The sequence below is a fragment of the Stegastes partitus genome, unplaced genomic scaffold (assembly GCF_000690725.1).
Source record: "Stegastes partitus isolate 25-593 unplaced genomic scaffold, Stegastes_partitus-1.0.2 Scaffold1785, whole genome shotgun sequence".
NCBI classification, from domain to species: domain Eukaryota; kingdom Metazoa; phylum Chordata; class Actinopteri; family Pomacentridae; genus Stegastes; species Stegastes partitus.
Window position 1 is genome coordinate 81,755 of NW_007579516.1, and position 24,821 is coordinate 106,575.

A 24,821-nucleotide genomic window follows, 5' to 3' on the forward strand; every position below is an offset into this window, starting at 1 on the left:
TGGATAAAAATCTACAGGGTACGGGCCAACAGAACTCATCTGCAAGTAGGGAAAAGTTCAGTAATTTAACCTAAAGCCAGTGTCCCTATTGAGGATAATTAACTTGAAAGTATGTATGCTGTGCCATAAACAGACTGCATTAGACACGGCTGTAATTTCTTACTCACTTTGGTGTTTCCGTTGCCATGGACAACCACTGGCAGAGAGTCGTATGCTGTGTTTCTGACTCTTACTCGGCCCGTTCCAAACTTCAAAAGCACTTCATCTGCCAAAAAAGGGGAACACAAGATATTTCAGGCCAGGTTATGAAAATCGACTTTCCACATGGGCAACAGTCAAGGTTTACAGCTTCTAAACTCCCAAACCTACAAGTTCTCACATAAATCACAGAGTAAAGCAGCAAAATTACACTGTGCTGCATTAGCTTGGTCCATCAAAACCTATTTCATGAATAGTGCTAATCCTGTCACTCTCACACTGGGTTTAAAATATACAGATTAACAGGAAATTCAATTATGGAATTTGGTTTCTTCGATTTATTTTTTTTTTTTCTTTACCAACGGCTCCATTCAAGTTCTGGAAAATCTGGCACTTGTGGTCCAAAGTCATGTTGAAAGTTTCCTGTAAGACACGAACAAACAGGAATTTGCTCAGTCATCCCAAGATATGTTTCCAGGATTAAATATTGGCTTCGATACAAGACGCTCACCCGCTGTAACGGATCCAAGTATATCTTAGTGTAGAAGAGCTGGTCGTCGTCATTGTCGTGGAGGTTCCACTGGGAAACTATTCTGTTTATGTACGGAGCGTAGCCAATTATACCTGCAAGTAAAAAAACAGTGTGAAACACATATACAGCAGTAAAGTGTAGACTGAGAGACGTTTACAAGGTCATATACAACTGGCAGACTGTTGGTGACAATTATCTGCCGGCTCCATGGTCTGAAGACTTCATCCTGGAAAACCTCAAGGTCTTAAACAAAGTGTGATTTTTGGCAATTATCCCAAGCACACATGAAAATGGGCAGATTCTTTCTCTTCCCACAGTCTGTAGATAGAAAGAGGTGCTATAATGGAATAAGAAAGCTGTAATCTGCAAGTTACGACTGTCTCACAGCTCACTGCTAGCTCAACGTATGCAACTGTGCATGCTACTGGAAATGTACATTCTCATGGCAATCTTTACTCCGCGTCTCCTCTTTCTCCTTCTCTTGCTCAAGGACACTGACCACACGTTTAGATTGCAGGGTTTCGTTATGTTGCTGGTGTGCACCGTTTTGCATCCCATCATTTAAAGAAAACCTCAGACACTGTAAACAAGTCGATGGATAGACATGACATAATCCAAATGGCAGGAACGAGAAAAAAAGTTCAAAGGAAATCATCAATCAACTGGACGTTTTATGCAGATCATATTGCTGCTAGCCGGACCTCCTCTGCTGATCCTGGGAAAATGCTGGGAAGTGTACGCCTTTTGGTCCACTTGTATATGAAAAATCATTCTTCTGTACTTCCCTCCCAGATAACATAGAACAAAATGATCTCACTGCGACGTTCCAAGACGCAACATAAAGCAATAAAACTTGTTTTTTTATGATATGTGTGTTTGGACAGACTTCAGGTTTAAGAAAACTGTTTAATTTGCAGTACTTTGGGTGCTAAAGGAGCACCAGTGGTTTCAAGTGATTACTCTCAACCATTATCTGTTTGGTTAGTGAGTTACTTTTCTTCAGTATGTAATTCATGCCGCTGGAAGTCTCAGTCAAAACAATCACAAAAGACGTAGCTTGATGGTGTGAAGTAGCGTGGGATCGTGGGATTTGTTGTCGCCGCCGCCACTGCCGATGAAAATCAATGAGTTCCTTATGAGGTCATGTGTTTAAGGATTATTCATGCCACGTTTAATCGCATGTATTCATGGTATGTCAATTAATTCTAATTAAATGACCACAAGTGATATTAGCTAGCAAAATGTAAATTGCTGCTGTAGCATTAAATGAGTCCATTACCTAAACTCTGTTAGAAAACAGGAAGAAATTACTTGTGCCAAAACAACTACTGTACAATAATGTGGAAAAACAATCTAATAAAAATTCTATTTTATCCAAAATTTCCATAATTGAAATGATTTTTTTAGCCTGAATATTACATTAGATGATGCTTATGTTTGGGCTTTTGAAGCTTAATGAAGGATATTTACATGTGTAAAAACAATGACCTATCATATTATATAGACAGAATGATAAATGATATATGATCAAAACTACAGTTTGACAGATCACCAGTGATTATAGATATTATAGTGATAAAAACACATTATTTCAACACTTCTGCTGTGAAAAATTCTGTAATTCTACAAGATAGCTCTCATTTAACAAACAAATCTATGTAGAATTACAAATCCTTATTTTCTGTTAAATTATTACTAATTGCATCTAATTTAAAAAAAACAATACATTTTACAGCATTAAACTTGAATAGTTTAATTTGCTAAATAAAAAAGGAAATGTTTGTAAATTCATAAATAATTTGCAAATGTATATTTCTTTTAAAAAAAGAAATATATGGTTATTCATAGTTATAGGTTGTGAAATTTAATATAAGTTTTTGTTATTGTATTGATATTATTGTGTATTGCAAAAATTACGAAAAAAGTAGTACAAAAAAAAAATCCAAAAATTACAGATTTATTTAGTGTACAGGTATTGTAGTTAATGTTATGCGCCAAATAAAGAAACTGTGATCCATTGTTTGTGAGCAATACAAATATTAGAATGACCAAAACAGCAGAATGCCGAGCTATCTACTGTAGTTCACCAACGTCTTCTTCTACATTCTGCACTGTTTAATGTACCATCTGGTGTTAACCATGTTTCTCTGGCAACGAGGGATAAAGGGGATATGATGATGAATCATATTTAACCAAAATTAAATGCACTTTCTCTGGATTTTCTCTTGAAGTCGAAAAATATATAACATGGTCATAGTAATTTCACATACATTTTTAAGGTCGAAATCTGACATATTATACCTTTAAATAAGCAAATGCAGCCACACACAAACACAACCCTCTTAAATCTTGATTTCATCTCTAGGAATCTGGACTTTCTGGGGCACAGCGGTGTGTGTGTCCAGATGCTATAGAACATTCTTGACTGGTCACTTGGGCGGTAGCTCTCGCAACACAAACAAAGCCTACAATTTCATACAAACTGTGGCACATTTGGGGGCCCAAGACAAATCCACATGTCAAGTCAATGACAATGAATGCTAAAAACAGTCTGTGATCAGTCGGAGACAGCGAGGCTCCAATATGGGAGGTCAAACCAGACTGATGACCACAAAGAAAGCAGTAATTCAATGTCCTGAAGACATTGAAGCATGCAGCTGGCCGCACCATTTGGATTATGCATGAGACCTTCCTGTTATTCCCTTCTGTTAAAAATGTGGAGAACTTTTTTCTTTCTCAATCAGAATGTTCGTAGGCAACATAGGTATCTGTGCACACAGCCCTAAGGAGAGTGATCACGAAAAAAAATACACCCAAAGAGAGAAGTATGCAGTCAATATTCACATGAATGGGCTTCTACCAGCTCCTTTGCACTGCAGGCAGGAAATACCTCATGGAGCAGGTTTACAGGGAAAATATACTTCCATTTTACAGCGAGAGATAGTAATAAAAATCCAGCGGTTTTATATTTTAAAGCTAATACCAGTCTGTTGCCAATCCTCACAGCTCCTCCACTCCACTCTTTACACTAATAACACTGACGGCAAACTGCTGCTTAGCCCCCTGAATTCCAACACGGCCTGCAAGTCTTCAAACTCCGACAGCTGATGGTGGAATGTATAAACCCCTGTGCAGTTGTGTCGGTTAGCTGGGTTTACAACACCAGTCTAGCCCAACAGAAAATGTCTAGACACATAACATGAACACAATTGGCCCAACTTGAACAAGTTTTAGTCCCAACAATTGCTTTTCGATCTTATCTCCACATTTGCATTGTGCCACTTACACCAAACTGGGGTTGTTTATTGATGCCTGGGTTATGATTAATCTTCACATTAATGTTTTGGTTCAACATCGTTACTCTGTCTGCATAGAGGGCGTAGCATAGCAGCACTTTTGCAGAGCAGCAGCAGAGAAAACATTCAGACAGGATATTCAGCGGGAGGAAACCGACATGCTCAGACTCCAACACACAGCCACTGCAGTTATGAGTGAAAAAACACAGAATTAAAATAGAAGAGTATCTTTAATGCATGAGACATCTAGAAAAATGTGGCAGAAAGGCATTTTTGTGCGGACACACCTTTCGACTGAGGTCGATTTCCATCCACTTTCCAATGTGCTAACACAACACCGTGCTGCAGATTGGACTGGTCAAAACAGTTCTGCATTTCCATCATATTCTGAATTTTTTAAAAACCCACCTCCAGAGTTGAGGTAGCGCTTGCCACTGCGGACCGACGGGTACTTGTCAGCGAGTCGTTTATCAGGCCATATCAGTCCCTCTGCAGCAAAAAGCACCTTGTGATTGGCTTGTTGGAACTTCCTGAGAATCTCTTCTGGTCCTCCAGCGAAGATAAGATCATAGCTAAAAGGGAGGAGTGAGGATGAAATACAACAGATGAGTATCATTGTATTTATCCTTTAGGAGCAGCCTTTTTTCTCCAACATGTTTATCTTATATCTGACACGCAACCTGGGCCTCTACTTGCCTGAGACAGATAGAAATCTCAATGTAAACAGTAGACATTCTTCTTGAGGGAGCATTTGTGTAGACAAGCATTCTGGGATTGTGCTGGAAAGTATTTCTATGCCAAACGTTAACCCACAAAAGCACTCAAACTGTGCCGATGCATGACCTATGGAGTTGTGTGACAGACGGGGGAAAAAGTGCCTAACACTTAACACCTTTCATCTTTACACAGGCCTCATGGTGACTAGTTTAAAAGCCTGCTATTATCCAAAGGGCAGATATTTTCATGTGTGGAAACTCCTAATGTTTCTGGTGATTTCATCACTTCGAGGTGTGAAGTTAAAAGAATAAAAGAGCCGACTCATTTTGGTCACACCATTTCCACAAAGTCATCGACTATAAAACGCCCTTGCTAGATGTGGCTTTTATTCTATTTGTGTGTCTGTTTTTGTTTTCTTTAAAACTGGCAGATCCCAAAAAAACATCCTGTACTTTACACATACAGTAAATATACATTAGCTCATGTAAGGCAGCAGGAAAAGTGAAAAACATGTCATGAGAGGAATGGAAGTCTAATGTGGGCGAAGACGACTGTACGCTCAAACCACATCTGGTAGACACATGTTCATATATAAGTACCCTCCATCCCTTGTTAACTCATCAATCAAAGCTGTATCTCCAGTATAAAATGACAAAACATTCTCGTCAATGTTTAAAACTGAACCGTGGGACCTTTACATATAAATGTCTGTAACATCCTGGTCCTTGACAGACGAGTTCACAAGATGCTGATTAAATGTATCAATGGCAGATAAGTCTCTTTGTATTTCACAGTACACCAGAATCTGGTCTTTGTGGCGGCAGTTCCAAGCTGATGCACCGCTAGCTAAACGCTTTATGTCAGTCAATAAAATCTGGTTTGTCAGAACTGAAGAGGTGAGCGACTGTCGTGGCGGAGATGGAGTACGCTACTGGTAGTGCAGTGGCGGAAAACCGAGGATGTGGCCAGGAAAAACTTCTGATGTTACCAAACCAAAATACACAAAGAATCCCCCTCAGTATTCAGAACAGAGCTTCTAATCTAAAAAGAAAAATGACTGACAGCGATGGTACATGTCATAAACAAGCAGTAGTTCCACACACTGCCAGAAGGGGGAGACAAAAGTTCTGCACTGCAGGAAAAAAGTTTATTGTATGAAAATAAATTAAAGTCCCACCACACCAGGAAACTCTTTGTTCCATTCTACATTCTTTTTGCCAGTATTTCCTGTGTTAGCATCGAAGATGATTAATTAGCTTTTGCCGTTTAGGGTCGCAACTAACAACTATCTCAACAGTCGAATAATCTATTGATTGTTGAAACAAATAATCGACTTAATAATGAATAGCATAGAATGTTGTCAGATATTTTTGGCCCGTAGTAACTAACAAAAAAATACAATGAAGATGCTTAGTGTGTGTTTTTGTTATATAGTCGACACTTTTTGCGATCTACTGCTATAACACTGCAGTTTCCAACACGCAACTTTATTTCATTTAACGACTGCACGTAGCATGCTGTCATGCAAACCCGGAATAAGAGGCGCAACAGAAGACTGGTAAAAACTTTATGGATGTGTTGAAACCACTGGTGGATTATTGTGTCTAACTCTCTTCTTTATAGAATGATGACAGCATTAAGATTGATTCCTGTAGTTTCTGCGATAGCTTAGCATGGACGTGGTACATTCTTGACACATTGTTGACCTGTGACTTGGTGGAATGTGAGATGTTTCTGGTGGACTTTCCAGCTATCATAGACCTGGTGAGATCCAGGATCGCAACACACTGGTGGAAACCCTGCTTAGTTTCTTTGGCTCACCATCAGTTTACCTATGTGGAGATCAACAGAGGCTTTGTCCCCAGACTTTGAGAAGGTGGTCGCAGGTAGTAGGAAAGCACACATTGAAGCCCCCACCTAACTAAATTCAGTGGCAACTAGCAGATTCACCCAAAAAATGAACTGAATTTAATCAGAGACTGGCAGAATGTAAGACTGACTTGCGTTTAAAGCTGCACAGACACAAGGACATGAGTCAGTGCCGAAGGTATGTTATCACACACAGCGCAGTTCTTCGTGAACCTGGAAAACTGTGGTATTTATACATCGCATGTCACCGCTCCATTTGATTTTTACCACTGATGCGGTGGCTTGAACCCAGGTCGCACCCACCAAACAGGAGCACACTTATCTAAAAGTGTTGTGCAGCAGTGTGAGTAAACATGTTGTTCAGCCGCCTCACGAATTTAAAAGTGGAAACCACCATCTCTCTAATTCCATCCTACCATTAAAAGGTGTGGTGTTGGGGAATGAGAAAACCTGTCGAAGTTGTTAAATTTTCCAAGTCCAAACACAGTTAGTTACTATACATGCCAAATTTCTGCTAATTTCAAGTGTGAATAGAGAATGACTGAAGCATAGCTAACTCACACGTAACGCTCTGGCAGCAAATGGCAATTGTGGTCTCCATTTAAGGTATGCTGCTTTTGAACTGCATGCAGTCATTTTCTTTTCATCTTGAGAATGTAGACAGTCAGAAGCTCAACAACACGGTGCATGAATCTCGGTTTCGCTGACAGTTTAGCGACTAAATTTAACATGAGACAAAGTGTAAGGCTGCGTCTATCTGAAGCAGAAACTGTCAAAACACCCGAGGTGGTCCAGCAGGATTATAGAAGTTGAAATACATTCGAATGGCTCGTAATCTTCTGAAGTGCAGAGGCAGTCTATTAAAGTACAATCACTTCCTCAAAACGAGAAAAAAAATTACTTTCCAATTACCTGTTTCAAGGGTGTGATAACTTTGCACAGCAATTATGGCTAACATTATTCACGTGACATGGTACAGTAGTATCATCATCTCCTGCTCTATTTAAGGAATATGGCTTTCAAAGCCCTTATTATTCTAAACCACTCACATTACTTCAGTGAAACTTTCCATTGGCCTTCAAAACTCATAATTCAGCTACCTGCATGTGAGAATTACTCTCCTCATATATTTGGCGATGCTCTGTAATAATGCCGGTGCATGAGTGACTGAAGGGTGGTTTAGCACTACATAAATATGCAGAAACACCTCTCACTCAGGAGATATGCCTTTCAAAGCACTTATTACAGTCTGTGACTGTGAAAATTGGTTTTAATGTCTAATTCATAGCTCCACGCGACAATTAAAGGTGTTTTGCATCTCTTTCTTGTTATGGAAATTAAAGCTAAATCGGATCAAAGCTCAGTCAAAGTGATGTTTAGGTAGAAGCTGAACATCTCCAAGAAAAGTAACACATACAGAGGCGAGCATAGAGAAACAATTAATAAATCAAATAGCCAAATCAAATAATTTGATCTTTTATTCTTGTTGATATTGTCGGCTGCAGTAGGATAAGGGACTTCACTTCTCTGCTTAATTTTAAAATAGCATGTCCCCTGGGAATATTCAAACATATCAGTGAGTGCTTATAATTTGTTTGTTTGGTTAGTTAATTATTGAGGCTTTGAGACATATTTTCCCTGACAAAATAAATCCTCTCATCCAACAAAGCACTGACTCTGTGTTATGCAGAAAAGGCAAACAAAGGAAAGGCAGCCCCAGTCTAAAAGTCACCATGATCATGCAAAAATCTGACATGTACAGCTCCGTTAAAACAAAAACAAGCACAAATATCTTCAATTGTCAACGTACCTGTCCACAGACAGGACAACAAGATCCTCCTGGTCAGCCAGATCCTCCATGGCCTTCTTCAGTAGTTTGACTTTTTGCCCTCCACCAATAGAACGGCCCACGTCACCACCCTTCCACGCTTCTCCCATTCCCAACACCTTAGATAGAACACATGATGAGCAGAGTCTATGAACTCCAAAAATGACAAGAAGACAATCTTGCAGCACTGTGAAAACATCCATCTTCACAAGTCCTCTATTCATTTTCTTTTAGTAATTCTGTCAATGGCAGTAGATATAATCTTCAATGTGCAAAAACTTCAAAAATAAAGGCTCAGAAGTGGAAAAAGTCCATGAATGTTAAGGAAATTATACTCCTTTCAAGAAGCTGGGTTAACAAAGCTGCTTTGGAAATGAGTAAACAAGTTACCCAATTAGCCAACAAAACAACAACTCCTTCCTATTAATGCTGTCAGAATACACTTTAACACCATCACACTAGTTTATTTATTTTTCTAAATTAAAAAAAAAAGCACGCAGCTGCAAGGAATCTGTAAATGAGAGTGTGAGCCTTGGAGTTTAAGGTGGGCTGATAATCCACGTGGGCCGAGTTACCTGTGGTACTGAGGTAACACCTGAGTTGCAGGCAACATGTCAGATCCCTGTTATTCTATCTTTGTGTTTTGAGGTTTTGTGTGCAGAAATGAGTGCCTGCAGAAACAATGTAAGCAAACACAGAATAACAGGGAAATTGACAGCGTAAACTCTAATTTAGAAAGTTTTGTTGCAAGTAACTGCAAACTGGTGCAGCAGCAGAATTACACAGAGAGGCACAAGAGCACGCTATCATGGGCAGGAACTGAACTCCAAGCTTTTTCTCTTTTTTTTAACTACTTGAGTTCAACCACAGAGGGGAATTCTGGACCCGCACTGAGGAGTATCCCTTTAAGATGGATGTTTTTGCAGCTTGCTCCACTTCATTGTTTCCCTTAAGAGGCCTAATCAATCCTGGGAAGTGTGTGTTTTCTGTGTCGCCGTGTGTGTGTGTGTGTGTGTGAGCGGCGGACTCATTAACTGGGACAAACTGCAGGTCTGTGGACATAATGTTTGAGAAGAAAGTCTTACCTTCACAGTGTAGTTGAAATAGTTAGCAGACTGCATGAAGCGGCGGAAGCCATCTGTTTCTTCTGTTGCGACAGTTAAGACGAGCAATTTTTCTGAAAAAAGGAAGGGTAAAATTTTCCATAACTTCACTTTACGACTGGATATCATCACATATTTTTTGTCCACCAAAATTATAGGGATGTGAGGATACAGTCTTTCAGATGAAAACTTGTGACATTTTAAGTTGCAAAAATGTTGGCTCCAATTGAAGGATATCCACAGATATGTGTATATTATTCTAAGCTTAAATATAAGTATTGAGATTCCCACTTCTGTGAACCATGTCCCTTGTAAACCTCAAACCTATGAAAACACACTGGTGACTACTTGGTTGAGCAGTCTGAAGCTGTGTCTCAAATTAGGAACGACTACTGTAGTTTTAATTTGTTTCAAAAACAGAACCATATTTCAAAGACACACTCAATAATTTCTTCTCATGGTGGGACAGAAGAACTCCCACAAACCTCTAGGACATTTCCCATGACTGTGAGTGCTGAAATGTGAGGTTTGAGGAAGGGTTAACCAAATGCAAATTTGCAGCATGGTCTTGTGTGAAGCTACAGACAGGAGTAATACGCTCACTAAGCTAGCTGTTACTTGATCTGATAATGTTTTGTAAAAACCATCCCGGGGTGGCTTTAATCACAAAGGTTCTGTCTGTTATTGTCTAGGAAGGGAAGTGCCCTGAATCTCTAAATCTTGTTCATCAAACACTGTGATTGCATTAAGGGGGATTTCAAAATGTGCAAAATGTTCTATGCTGGTTGACAGACAGGCCAACAAAAAAGTTAATGACACTTTAATATGGTTTTATAAGACTACTTGAACACTAATCCTGCTTTTCATGTTTGGAGAGCCAATCTGCCCTCTATTTAATATACAGCACTGTGTTCCACTAAAGCCTAGTAAATTATTTATTGGACATTGGCAGGCAGGATTGAGAGTCTGAAAGAATACATATCAGGGTCCTACAAAGGCCTTGAGAGGACCTAATTCACAAGTGCACTCTGCTCCAGAACATAGTTAAAAAGCTAGCAATACACTTTTGGAATACAAAGATTAATATGGCAACAACAATTTGCAATTAGTCTGAACTTTATTGATCTTTTTTTTGTCTTGTTAACTGCATACTGAACCTCCCAATCCACATAAAGACACAAACTATAAAGAGTTATAGTTCAAAGAGTATATGTTTGAACAACATGTTCATGTGGTGTAACCTTCCAAAAAAGCCAATATGGCTGCCGTGGGAGAAAAATGGTTATAACTACAACATCGGGCCTTGGTGGGTGTGAAAACAACACATCCTGAGCAACACAAGACGATCGCAAATGACTCCTAAGATTACATATACGAGAGGAAATGGGGTAGTATAAGAGCAACACATTCCACGACTAAAGAACATGGGCATGGTGGGGGTATTATCATTACATCACAGGACCCTCACCCGGGAGTTTGGAGCCTATGTGACCATTATTTTTAGACACAGTTGACTTGCTATTGGGTTTTACTGCCTTTCTGAAGAGATTTTACAAGCACTTGATCACGTGACTACATGAGGTCATCGGCATAGACACGGCCATTTTCACCCCCTTAAACAATCTACCAGTATTGTTTTTCTGGTGAGGTCGGACTGCAGGTTACCTAAAAAAGCTTGAGGTTATACAAAAAAAAAAGCATAGAGCTCTTATTGTAAAACAGTATTTGTCAGCATTTACGAGCAGCCTCCTTGCAAATGTTTTCCACTCTTTTCCCGTCAGTGTGACTTACCCATTCTCTCATCTCCGTCTAGTCTGCGGCCCTGTCATCACTATAATAGCCTTTCAGTACTCTACTGACCCAAAGGTTCTGTTACAGGATAACAGCAGTCGTCTGTCTGGCTCTATCCAAACAGTATTGCATGACACCTCTAAATGAACTAGACAGATTTTGAAGAATGCAACTATAAAATCAAACGCTGCACAGGGGGAAGATACAGCTATTCTGAGCCACAGGTGTTTTCTGTACTTGTTCTTGGCTTAAAGCGAGGAGATGCTGGAGCATTTAGTACCGCCAGGGGAAGATGTTTCCGTCATCTGGAAAACACATTGCCCATGCTGCCATAAAACAGGTGATTTTAATGTTTACAGAGGTTTTCCATGTTTCCCATTTCCTCACACCAGACAATCACATTGGCAAAGTTTAAGCCCAGGTCAGACAATTTGCATGCTTGAAGACCAACGCTTCTGGCAAAATAAAAAAATGGCATAAATCACATCAGTCACTTTATCTTTTCTTGCTGTTTTAAGCAAACCTTTAGCAAAGCTATGGGATTTTTTATTTTTTTTTAGGTATGATGAATTGTTTTAATATGGGCATAATGGTGCGCACTTCCAGACAGTATCTCCTGGAGGCCAGTCATAGTGTTGCACGCACAAAAAGCCCCCCAAACAGCAAATAAAAAAGAGAAATGTTCCGAAACAGTCAACACAATCCCCACTTCCCCCTTTGTGCACTACTGGAAAACTGTGGTTGGAGGTTTTTTGAAGCTATTTGACCAGGCAACAAGCAGATCTGATGCAGCACTTTGGCACCTTCTTCTATCTTCTGCTGGGATTTCTTGGCAAAGTTTGAAAACCGCTATAAAAAATTCTCTGTTGCATGATGACTCGATTACAGCCAGGACAAATGTTTAGTATTTCTCTTTGCAGTAAACGGAATTCATTTCTCTGCTCTCGTAAAACGTGAATTAGTCACCGGTAGCTTTGTTTGTATTTGTGTAATAAAAACGCAGTGCCGAGCTGCACATTGTGATCTCCTCGGTTAGCAGGGACCTATCTATTCTGATTTCTTCGGCACTAAAATGTGAAGAACAATGCTCTAACACATGCACTGAGAGGAAAAAAAAAATTGGCTTGCCTGTTCCGTCAGGCTGACATTTCCCATCAGGAAGAAATATACTGACAGTTAACACCAATTACCCCTCTATGACTTTGGCCTGACCTTACGGAACCGCACGCTCTACTCCTGTCATAAACATGCAGGCCACATGAGTGCATCCCAACATGCAAAGCTCCCAGTTAAGTACAGCCTGGGGATGCAAACCACCTTTGATTTAAAAGAGATGAGACTTGCACTTTTATTTCCTACATTACAAGTGTTATTCAAACACTTCAGCGAGTCTTTTTCATGGCTTTTCCCAACACAATCATGGGTGGGAAAAAAAAAATCCCTTGGGATTTGCAGTGGCCTCGTTTGAACTCCAGCTGGCAACCTCACTTGGATATCATGGCATTGTCTCCAAATAAAACACAAAGTGCATGGGGAAAAAATATGATCTGCCAATTTAATGCCAAACCAAAGGCATTTATCCATTTTTTAATGTTATGGTAAACCAAACTGGCAGCATTAAAGTAGCATTTTTAAGAAAAAAAACTGATGTTCACCCGCATTTTGTCCTCACACAGCTAAAATTTGCCGTGATTGTTAAAAAACATGCAAATGGATCGTTCTTTCAGGCTAGACAGGCAAACTGTACCCACTTCACTGCACATTTACAAAAGGTTAGTGATCTTTTTTTGTATGCATGTTCAAAATATGACCACAACAACCTCATTCAAAGCAGAAATTTTGCTATTTTTGATAAGTGCAAAGCTATTCTGTTTCTTTCTTTTTGTCCGACAACACTCTTTTAGCTTTCAGTGCTTCCAAGTTTGATTTAAACCAAAATGTACAAAAAAGTTACCAAAAACAACTATCCTGTCGAATGCTCTGGAAGCATTGTGAGATCACACACAGGGTTTTTGTACCGAATGAAAACATTGCGGGGAAACAGCATTGTCATGCTGAGTTAGCACACGATTGCAGGATTGTGCTGGTTAGCAGTATTTTTAGTTTTTATGTATTTTTTGTAAACCGCTCACAATAATTAGTCGGTTACTTCAACACAGTGTCACACAAACAAGTGTATTATCTACATACACATGCTAAAACATATTAGTACCACAATAAAGGCTGTCAAATTGTGACAGGCCTACATCTTTGGGGGGCTTTTCTTTTCGACTGACTCCAACGTTTCTTTCACTTCTTTCACTTTCACAGCAACAAAGTCTGCACTAGGATGATGATGGGGGCATACACTGCATGACCTTTAGTCCTCAGAGTGTGTTGTGGCATTTTCACGTGGTGTTTACTTTCGTTTGCTGTTTTGTGTCGCTGTTGTCTGCCATTCTTGATTACTTTTGCTTTTTTTTGCGCCACAACACTAATCTGCTAAGGAAACGATCACAGTTTGGGTTAAATTACAGCTGTGCAAACGCTTGTCAGTCGCTGTTTACTTTTGTTTTTAGTTGCTGTTTGCGCTACAAGACCCCTTTGTTAAGTTTAGGGATTAAAATTATGAAAAGATCATCAGTTTGGTTCAAATACAGTGGTGCAAAAACTAGCATTTGTTGTCAATTTTGGACTAACGTAGCTAAAATACATGTTCTTCAGAAAATGCATCGCTCATCCAGTTTAACCAAAGTCTCTTATTTTATTTCACCTTGTCTCCAAACTGTGTCAGAAGTCCCAATAGGCCCTTTTCATTAAACATTAGGGCCTTATATTCTCAAGTGATGGCTTGGCTTTGTATTGAGTTACAAGTTATTGGGTGAAAAGCAGCTCATTGGAATGATTTAGGCTATTAACAGAAGGCACATAAAGCTTCATTGTTTCACTCCTTAGTGGAGAGAAAACAACTTTTTGAGGACAATGGAACTAAAAATCTACCTTTCTATTCTTTCTCTCTGACCTCAAATTGAATTTTGAGACTGTCATTCACTGTTTTGTTAAGTGAAAACCACAATCACACTTATAATAAAGCATAGCTGAGGGACAGATGGCAACACTCTCACTGGTTTTTATCCAGCTGTGATTTTGGAGGATGAGTGTCTAGTCAGGGTAAACACAACATGTTCTCTTGTCAGTACTGTATGAGCAGCCCACAGGAGGAGAGGAATGTAGCTCATACGGTGCTGCCGAAGCTCTTCTCCAAAAAAGGCTTGGACGCCAAGTGAGCCAAGTGGTCTTTCCTTTGCACTCTTTCTCTCTGTACCACATGGGGCTCAGCCGTCTAGGTAAACTTTCACACTTGGATGAGCAAAAGTTCTGACTCACTGGCTGGGGCTAAGCTTAAGTAAGCATTTCTTGCAGAAAGGAAAGAGGTATCATGGGAATGCGCGCTGGCCTTGAACACCAGGATAACAGGATTCTCTTGGACGAGACGGTTCTGGCCGCTGAACACAAACCCCTGTTCTATTTTGGTCATCCGAGTAAATAAACTGTTTTCACCTAACGTCTCAGCAAAATCGTCAGTTCGAGGAAAGCGCGCATAGTTCAGTTAATATCCGGCATTTCCTTCCCCTGCATTTGTTTCGCTCAGCCTGCCTTTAATCTTAACAAGAAACAATGAGCTGGGAGATGGAAAGAACATTCCTATAAGCACATTGCAAGGACTGCACATCTTGCTTTTTTTTTTTGCAACTCCTGAACCTGCTGACTCACTTGAGGATGTGCTCCCTCCTGAAACGCCCGCCCTCATCATTTTACATGTGAATTAAGGCAAGTGTTAAGTTTAATAGACTCCCGAGCATTTAGTTTTCATGAATGGGCCTTGAGCTGTGCCACAACTTTAACACTGATGTACACTGCCAGGTTGTATAGCTGAAGCCCTTCTTTGTGTTACTCAAAGCACCCTTTACATCCGGGCAACAATTTTCTTAGTTTTCAGCATGTTTTTGCCAGATTTCCACAGTCTTAACATGACAAGATGAAGAAAACAAGACTAGTTTGGCATCGTAACATAGCAGTACCACTTGAGACAGCTTTGTCACCCAAGTATGCGGTAATACCTAACGAGAGAGAAAAGAAAAGGCAAATACGTCAGTGGCCTAAATTTTACCACAGCAAAGGGCAGGAGAGAGGTTTGCACTCTGAATAAGATGCTGTGTAACAGTGAGACTAAACATGGCAAGTCAGAGCTGAAATCGTGCTTATCTCTGCCTACCGTGACCTGCACAGCATTCCTCAGTGTAATTCAGATCCATTTTCTAAAAGATAAAAGGGTCAGTACGTGTCTTGTTCTTGTGTGCAGGTTACTGTAACTCTGCCATTACTTCTACTTCAGTTTAGGATCAAAAAATATTTTATTACTTAATGTTTTTTACCTATTTGAAAATAATGATCACATTCAGACACTGCTGCAGTTTGGATATTGGGTGAGAACTGGAACCAGGAAAGTGTTAATAAGTCCATCGGGGCACATCTTTGCAAATGTAATCATTTAATCCATCCATAAAATGGGGGCACACACACTGTAAGGCAGCCTCTCCTGGAAGGCGTTCTCAATGTAGCTGATTCAGTTGAACACATGACAACATAAGGGAAATGAAATAAGACCACTGGCTGTATAAAAAAAAATCAATTAACCTTCTGTGACATCACCCACTGGTTCAATAGAGCGGTTTTAAAGCTCAGTGTTGTGGCTTCATCCATCACCACTGTATTAATTTTACATAACTTTATGCCTTAAAACAATTTAACCTGCTGATCTATATAAAATTCCACCCTTCATACAGTTGTTGTATGTAGGAAACCTAGTTAGAGAGAACAAAACAAGTCTTTTGCAACACGTGGTAAACTTGTTTCTTTCTGCTATAAAGTGGGCATTTTAACATAGAGGTCTATGGAGATGCATGTACTTTTGGAGGCAGCCTCAAGTGGCCATTCAAGGAACTGCAGTTTTTGGCAGTTTAGCGTTGGCTTAGTTTCTCAGCCTCTGAGGTTGCCACTTGGTTCAAACCCAGTTTATTTTCTCACAGAGATTTCCTTACAGAAATAGTCGGGGACAGCCCTCCCAAAGCCCCAGTCCTCTGATTTTGATGTTGGGAAGCAGTTCTAATGAACAAACTGGCAGCATAAAGGTGGACATCTTGATTTGAAATGGCACAAAACATTCTTGAACACATCTGCAGACGCTGTGTATGGGACTTAATGTAAAAGTCTTTTCAGACCATATACATATATTTTTTTTTACAGTAAAGCCTTCACATTCGTGTAACTCTACCACCCCTTCATCTCTTAGCCTTCAACTAAACATAGAGACACGCTACCCAACCTACAGTTACTTTCTAAAGGTTTTCCAGCTTTAGAAAGCATTAGAATTTTAATGTGACCACAAGTAGCTTTGGCACAGAAGTTGTACTTTTGATATCTGAAGGTCTGGAGCCCCCAGACATGCAGACATTCCTTTTAACCTACAGTAACAAATACCTTTGTTGCTACCTAGGTGAGTGACCCATGTGGTAGTAATTAGCTTTAAAAGCCAAATTTCAGGGTCTGATACACAAGGGACTGGAAAACCCAAAGGCTCCCAGACTGGCTAGTTGAACCTTACTTTTTGTTGTCCACAACTAAAATTAGAGATCATTTTTTCGTGACGTTTCAGAGTCGCCATAATTGATATAACACAGCATTTCCATAATGCAAGAACCATGTCGTACATCTACAGAAAAAGCCTGTGTTTTCAATTACACATGTCAAACCACAGGCACTTCGGGCTTAGGATGTGGCATGATGTCACCATCATTGGGCCAGGAAACAATTTTGGAGTCTCGTCACACGTCATTTTAAATCACGGATAGCTTATTTATTTTACTAGAACAGCTATAATGTCAAAAAACATGACTAATCTATCATCTAGTTTTCGTCGTGCTGCGCTCTCATGGTTAGAACAGTCCATTTCCTTTGTTGCCCGCAGTCTGATTTTACTGAAGAGCTTTAAATCCTTAATTGCTGAAAGGAGCACATACCTAGTTTAATTTACCATAATGGACTTAGAGGTTAACCATTTTAGGGTTTTCTAGTCAATATGCTCACTTGTTTTTTGTGCTGAATTACTGTAAATAGAAAGCAGAACACAACTTCATTATAAAACCTATTAAATTCTGATAATATTTGCTGCAAATGGGATGTTAGCCCAGCATTTTTTAATAAACAGCCACATGCTGTTACCTTGAAATGGCTCCTGTTTCTCTGTTTGGGAAGTGACTTGAAAATGTTCTTTAAAGACGAGCAGTGAGCGGCTCCCTGTGTGCAGGGTTTGGCACCGACATGCTCTTCTCAGCTAGCTGGGTTTATTTTATCAAGGTTCAATGATTACTAAAAATAAACTGAAATCGGAGGCTCATTAAGAGACAGAATAAAAGGCTGGAATTTGGAGATTTGTCTACTGTAGAAGCTATTTTGGTAGTGAATGAACGATTTAAACACTTCATCAAAAACCTTAAACCTACAAGTTTGATGTTTTCTCTCTGGTATAAATGTGTTCTCGTTGGGCATGTTCCCTAAGAAAAGGCTGCAAGTTAGTCCTGCCTCCTTCAGACAGTGTGCTTGTTTTTTCTTTTTTTACAGTGATGATCTAATTTCCCGAAGTCGTTTCCGTCTTTTTGGTATGTTACAGTAAACATACAAGCCTTAGTATCTTTAATATGTTGACAACCACTAATGAGTTCGAGGAGTTTGAACAGCAGGCAACAGTTTGGACATTACAACCTGTTCAGCTGTATCAATACAACATTCATCCAGCACAGCTCTTGCCAAAGATCAACAGCTGCTTAACTCCCATGTTCAGACATTTAAATGACTCACTAGGTAAAATAATGGAATATTTGCACTCTGAGGATTATCCTGACAGCATTGCTGAAATATCACCCGTCTTCAGTGCTGCTCTGGGGAAAAGTCTCAGAAGCCTGGTGTCCTGCTGTATTTACCTATTTGATAATTGGCAGCAAATACCTCAGACAAAGCTGAGAAAACACAGAAGAAACGCAGACAACACAACACATATTTGGCTGAAAAGAAGGCGCAGAACCAACCTTGTGGTGACATAGTGACAATGTTCTAAGGCTTGATTACAGCCTTAGCTTGCCAGCAGGGTTTGTTAGTTTGTTAGACTGGAATTACAGGCAATAGAGAGCGCTATTATACAGTATATAAGGCATGGACAAGCTTAGGTGGAGTTTCCTTTTCTTCTCTATAAAATTCTGCCTGCTGACACGTCAGTGATGTCTGGGAAAGGTTTAATCTAGAGACGCCTAGTCCATGTGACAGTGGAACAGTCCACCAGATCCTGAGTAATGGCATTTTGTCTGAGCCTTTTATAAACATGCATTAGGAAATGTGTCCTAGTGACCGTCGGTTATACACAAGTTCCTTCCAAGTAGACAATGTCAACAGCAGTAGGAGCATTCCAGATCCCCCGAGGATCACACTCCTTAAACGTCATAGTTTACCAAGTGGTTGGGCTACAAACACTGTAAACACCGGAGGAACACTCTTCAAGAGTGTCCGACAGAGGTTGAAGTGGTCTGACTTCCTGAAACTGCTTCACTTGCTGAAACACTGATATCGTAAAGTGACTCCGAAAGCGCCTCAGATGATCTAATCAATATCAATCAACAACTTTAATGTCGGTTCATGCGTTGCAGCGATCGATCGGTTTGGCAGTCGGGTGGATAAAAGAGTCATGCACAGAGATACGCAGTGGCTTAGACTCACGCTACACCACCTACATGTTAAATCCTTTGCTCCGTCAGAAGTGCTGTTCACACAGTCAGTCAGAAATAAGTGAAAGGCCCCTTTCAGATGACTGGACAGTGGGGGTCTACGCTGCCCAATTTTTGTAACTTTCCAAAACTGACAAACCAACAGCCACGTCCGCTGTTCACGGTGACTGGCCAGGTGCACGTTGGTGCGAAATGGGCAGAGCCCTGCATTCCTACGTCTTCCACTGCCCCCTTTTCACTGCAGAAACACACCGTTTGCATCTGTGCTACAACCAATGGGTCTGTGCTCCCAGAGAAGTGTCGGAGGAGAGGAATCAGAATATGAATGAAGTCTGAACCAGGGCTCAGACTTAACGCCTTTTTATTAGTGCCTTATAAACCAGTATTTCAGCTTTGCCCACTCACTATGACGACCAACATCCTGCCCCACCTAAAAGGAAAGTCATTTTGAAACACCATGTACAGCTTGTTCTTTTGCACTTAGTGGATGACATGTTGTTTGACCTCGTTCTGAAGACGCATATTCAGGCCTTTTTCCCAGCTGGCCAGGACCCAACATGATCCTACCCAGTCTTCAGAGTCATTTACTTCCCTTTTCACTCGAATGTTTGGCCTCCCAAACACTTACAAGGCAAAAAAAAAAGTCTCATCCAGTTGAGTTTCTCAAGACCTTTTCATTACAATCCACACAGGCCCATAAATGGCTGATCAGTGGTGGACCACTGCGTTTTATCACCACGTCAAAAACAAATGGCGCATATAACGAGAGTCTACATATTAACGTTGGCATATAATGTTTAATTGTCTCATGCAATTAGAGCTGCGTTTTGGGATTGGCTTGAGGTTCGAAAAAAGCTTTCAAGCTACACTGCATAAATTATTACCATTGCTGTAAACTAAACATCTTTAGTAGTTCAGTAGTGAGGAGGATTTTACATCAAAATTTCAACGACTGAGAAAGTCGACACGATTTGGATTGCCTCTATTCTTCAAAACTAAAAGTATTTCTATTTTTTATGCAGATGTTGGAGCAAGTAATCTAATTTTACATACGGCAATCAAACATTTCCCTATAAATATTATATTAACCCTGATTCAAACAATCCAATTAAATTAAACAAGATACTTATTGCATTCAGTTCACACATGAAGCACTTTCATTTCTGTTTCAAACGTTTGCCATCTGTGATGAATTTAGACCACAACTGTGCAACATGTTGTATCAGTGCTTCCTTGTGATATGATCTGTCCAAGGTGTTGGAAGGCTTTCACAAGCAAACATTAAAACCCTTGTAAAGTTAATGTGGCTACTGTGTGGAAGACACCCAGTTGGACCAAAAAGACTAAACCCAGCCTGTGGAGACTGAAGGCAGCTGTTGTAGCTCTGATAGTAAACTTCTGCCCCAAGTAACATGCATGTAGAAGAAGGCTCCAGACTCAACACAGCAGCCCGCAGTATTTGTGACATCAACATTTGAATAAAGAAAACACACATGCATCCACTTATGCTGCTGTCTAGCTTCAAGTTTTACGAGATGCCCGGTTCGAGTGGAAAGAGCTGAAATGATTTCAGGGTAATTTAGAGCAATTTAGCACAGCAACATGTTAACAGGGGGAGGATTTATAAACAAGTCAATAAAAGTGTGGGGTTGCTTTTGGGGGGGGAGAACATAAACCTATATACAGTATGTTTAGTATGTAACAGCTGAGCTACTGTAGGAGCAGGTTGTGTGCTTGGCTCCACGAACCTTCAATTATAACGGATTTACAAGCTCTTCTCTGCATCTCAATCACAAAGCTGCTCGCTTTCTATTAAAATCAAGAAAGCCACAAATGGATTTTCTGCGCATTATGACATATGGAAAGTCTAACCGTATGATTACACTGGTTTTCATTGAAGTCTGAATGCAAATCAAACACTCTAATTGTTTTTTTTTTTCTCGCACTGAAACTTTACAGCCTGACATCTGAATATCAAAGGCGCGCAAACCGAACGCCATAGAATAATAAAAAACCGGATTGTGAGAAACCACAGACGGCTTTGCTTTTGTGTAAGGCAGCATCACGCAATTTTACGCATCAACATATGTCGCGCTTTTCCCACACAGGGAGCCACAGGCATGCACCCTGCGCCTCATTATACAGTTCCCATCCCGAAAAATCTACAATTCCTTATACGCGCAGTTGACATGACGGCTCTGGAGCGCATTTGGAAAACTTTTACGCACGGATGGAGCAGCCGGCTGAATGAAAAGTACACTGTCTGCGTTTGAGGCGACCACCAAGCAACAAGTACAGGAGGGAGAGAAAGTTTGCTTACCTTTAGGGATGGGCGCAGGAGACTTTGGAGCATCAGTAGAATAGACAGAACTTGCAAACTTGATCCAGCATGAAAACACAAAACAAAACTTGAGGTACTCCATTGCTGTTTTACAGTGCGCGTTCCCGGCCAGAGAAGCGCTCGCTGACCGTCGGGGTTATTATTAACTGCAGCGGTGGTCAAGATCAGCCCCCGGGAGGGTCGTACTGCGCACTCTCGCGATAATAAAATAATTAAAGAGGGGGGTGAATAGTTTCTGGACGAGCAGCAGGTCGTTGGCCCCTTGAGACAGCTCGTTTAGCTCCAGGGTAGAGTTGTATGAGTGCGGCAATTCAGTAGAAATTAAAGCGCAACAGGCGTGGTTTCTTAATTGCAGCTGCCGGTAAAAAAAAAAGCCTGTATGCAGAGAGAGACAGAGGAGGAGGAAAGATAACTTATTCACCCCTGACACAGGGACGTCCTGCGCGAAAGTGTGACCGAGCACAGCTGTATTTGAAGCCCTCCACCCCCTCGGCTGTTAAATATCCCTCCTCTGGTCCCCTCCTCCTGCGCACCAGCCTGACCAACACTGCTCCCCTTCTGCAGGACAGAACAGCCTGCTCATTAGTGTAAACTGTGTAACAGCTCTGCAAAAACACATAGGAGAACATGTAAAAAAAAGTTAAATTTAAGCCTTTTTTTTTTTCTCCCCTAAAAACATTTGGTCTCCAGAGACTTTTTAAAATAGTTTATTTCCACTTTTTTTTTTTTTCCAACACCTGTTTCATTGTGTCAAATTTAGCTAAAGCAAAAAAAACTGCCTTCAAACCCACAGTAGGAGTATTCAGACTAGAAAATACACTGTAACAGTCCTACATGTAGAATGATTAACCTCAGAACAGTGGTGGAAGAAGTATTCAGATCATTTGCTAAAGTAAAAGTACCAATACGGCAATGTGAAAATACTCCATCACAAGTCCAGCATGGAAAAGTAAAATTGCACAACTATTTATAGTATTAAAATAACAGCACTGCCTCGGTTCCTCTGACTGATCAGATCATCAGATACTGCTGTAGCTGCTGTAGGTTTTATATCAAGCAAATCTAAGGAGTGCCGACATGATTAATGGGAAAGGAAAGAAGAAAAAAACAAAAGCCCTGATGAACAAATCTGTTTTTAGTTGTTGGACTTCTTCCTCAAACCTCTGATTTTTGGTTAGATACTGGCTCATTTGAACATTAATATAAAACCATGTGAGAATTTTGGAAGGAAAAAAAAAATCACTTTTTGGTGGAGCTGTTAACAACTGAGACATCTGAAATTTGACTCTGACTTCTTTTTCTTTGTAAAGACAAGAGAAGGGAAAAACACTGGAAACCACTGGATTAATCTTTAACAACGTGTTGTATTTCAAAAGCGTGTTATATAATCCACTGTGTAAAATCTTTATTTCAAAACTAACCAGCAACTAAAACTGTCAAATAAATGTAGTGGTGTAGAAAGTGCAATATTTCCCTCTGAAATGTAGTGGAGTGGAGGAAAAAAGTGGAATAAATAGGTAGCAAAGTACCTCACAATTATACTTGAGTTTCCTTCACTACTATATTATACACATAAAGTATCAGGAGTTCATGCAGAATGGCTCTTTTTAGAATTAATGTGTGTGTGTTTATTATTAGATCATATTACTGATGCTTGAACATGTGAGAAATAATTTTATGTCATACAGTTGATCATTGTGGAGGATCATTCTAAGCCTTTAATACTGCAAAGTGCTTCGAGATTTTAACATTTCATTTAACAGATTTTACACATTCTGGTCTACATCACCTCCCTCTGAACTGTAATGGAATAAATGTAACAGTGTGATAAAATGACCACATGAATTCTCTGTTAATGTCCATTTGGGCTGCAGCCAACGACTGTCTGATCTGCTAGTTATTGCCTCAATTAATTCTTTGGTCTTGAAAATGTCAGAAAATAATGAATAAAAACTCCTGACAGTTTTTCAGAACTCAGAGCGATGTCATCACAGTGCTTGCTTTGTTTGATAAATACTCATATATGCTTAGTTTGCTATAACAAAGACTAAAGAAACCAGCAAACAAATCACTAATAAATAACCTGAAAGACAGATCAGTTGTAGGCTTTGTGCAATTAATCAGCATAATCAAGGTCACTGGTGCTCAAAATGTGCTGGCATTCAAATCTTTTACATTTCTTTCCTTTTCTATAAAGCTTGAATTCATTTGAACAGATGTCTTCTTACGTATCGCTGTGTAATTGCGTTATGATGTCAGCCTTTTTGGCTGAATCATTGGTCGGCTGCACTACAATTATAGAAGAAGGTGGCTGCACGGAGTCTAACTCAGCTCATTGTAAAAGTTTAAAGGCGCAAGGCTTCAAAGGTATGGGAGTGTGTCGGATTATCGCAAAACAAAAATGTGGTTTGCATCACTGCGAAAGGTTTTATTGGTTCACCACAACAGCTTTAGGGCAATGCATGAGCACCTGAAGACTAAACACACGGGTGCTACTTTGGAAGGTGCACCATCAGAGAAGGAAAAAATACTGAAAGCAATGTCTTTATACAGAAGGAAGCCTTTTTTTTTCCTTTAAAAAATAAAAAAAGCAATTAAATGCACTCATAAAACTCAAAACTTAATAAAATGAACTTAAATGGTAATAGTCAATTTATTTCAATGGAAGAAAATTAATTGTCTGGATTAATCAACTAATCTGTCGATTAGATTAATGAACAAGATCAAAAAACTGCCTTTCCTAGCTGCTCTAATCAATTATCAAAATAATAAATTCTCTGATTGAGTCACTTCAGCTCCACCTTTCCTCTTTCCTGTACAGCAGGTTAACCCTAAGATAATATCTAACAGTCAACTGATGCTGCAGATGTTCGAGCTGCTGCTGCGTTACTACACACGGCAAGGAAGAAATGAAGAGGAAAACAGAAACCAGGCATTAAATTCAGCTCCCATTTGCCGTCATATTAGATCTCCCAGTGTCTCCACTGACCTTGAAACCAATGCTCCGTCGCATTCGGGTCTCTCATTCCTTATTAAGAGCAACAGACTTGCCCCCCCGGCTCAAACCATTCCCTTCTGGCAAACACTTCCAACGGTTCTGACGACTGCCAGCGGATTGTTTAACTTCATGACATCACCGGGCTGATGGTTTTGAACGCGGCATTGGTACAAGTGAACCTTTTTATAAGAGAAATTGCTTCTTTCCAGCGAGGCCCTGATAAAGCTAGAAAATGTCGAGCCATGCCAAGAAACTCAACACAAGATACTTGACTTGGACCTGAGCCATTCCTTTTACTGTAATCCAGCATACAGCTAACAGCGAGCGTGGGGTT

General features: G+C 40.1%; 1 protein-coding gene across 2 annotated transcripts in view; it reads right to left on the bottom strand.

Annotated features, from left to right (window-relative positions):
- LOC103372598 (procollagen-lysine, 2-oxoglutarate 5-dioxygenase 2) overlaps positions 1–21,958 on the bottom strand; it is a 47,362-nt gene extending 25,404 nt beyond the window's left edge. For both annotated transcript variants that reach the window (XM_008302282.1, XM_008302281.1), the window contains exons 1-7: positions 21,469–21,958; positions 9,526–9,617; positions 8,423–8,559; positions 4,435–4,598; positions 710–822; positions 558–621; positions 168–265 (exon numbers count right to left, since the gene is read on the bottom strand). In XM_008302282.1, coding sequence (XP_008300504.1) covers positions 168–265; positions 558–621; positions 710–822; positions 4,435–4,598; positions 8,423–8,559; positions 9,526–9,617; positions 21,469–21,571 — 771 coding nt within the window. In that variant the 5' untranslated portion in view covers positions 21,572–21,958. The remainder of the gene's footprint in view (positions 1–167; positions 266–557; positions 622–709; positions 823–4,434; positions 4,599–8,422; positions 8,560–9,525; positions 9,618–21,468) is intronic.
- Between the last annotated feature and the right edge of the window lie 2,863 nt (positions 21,959–24,821).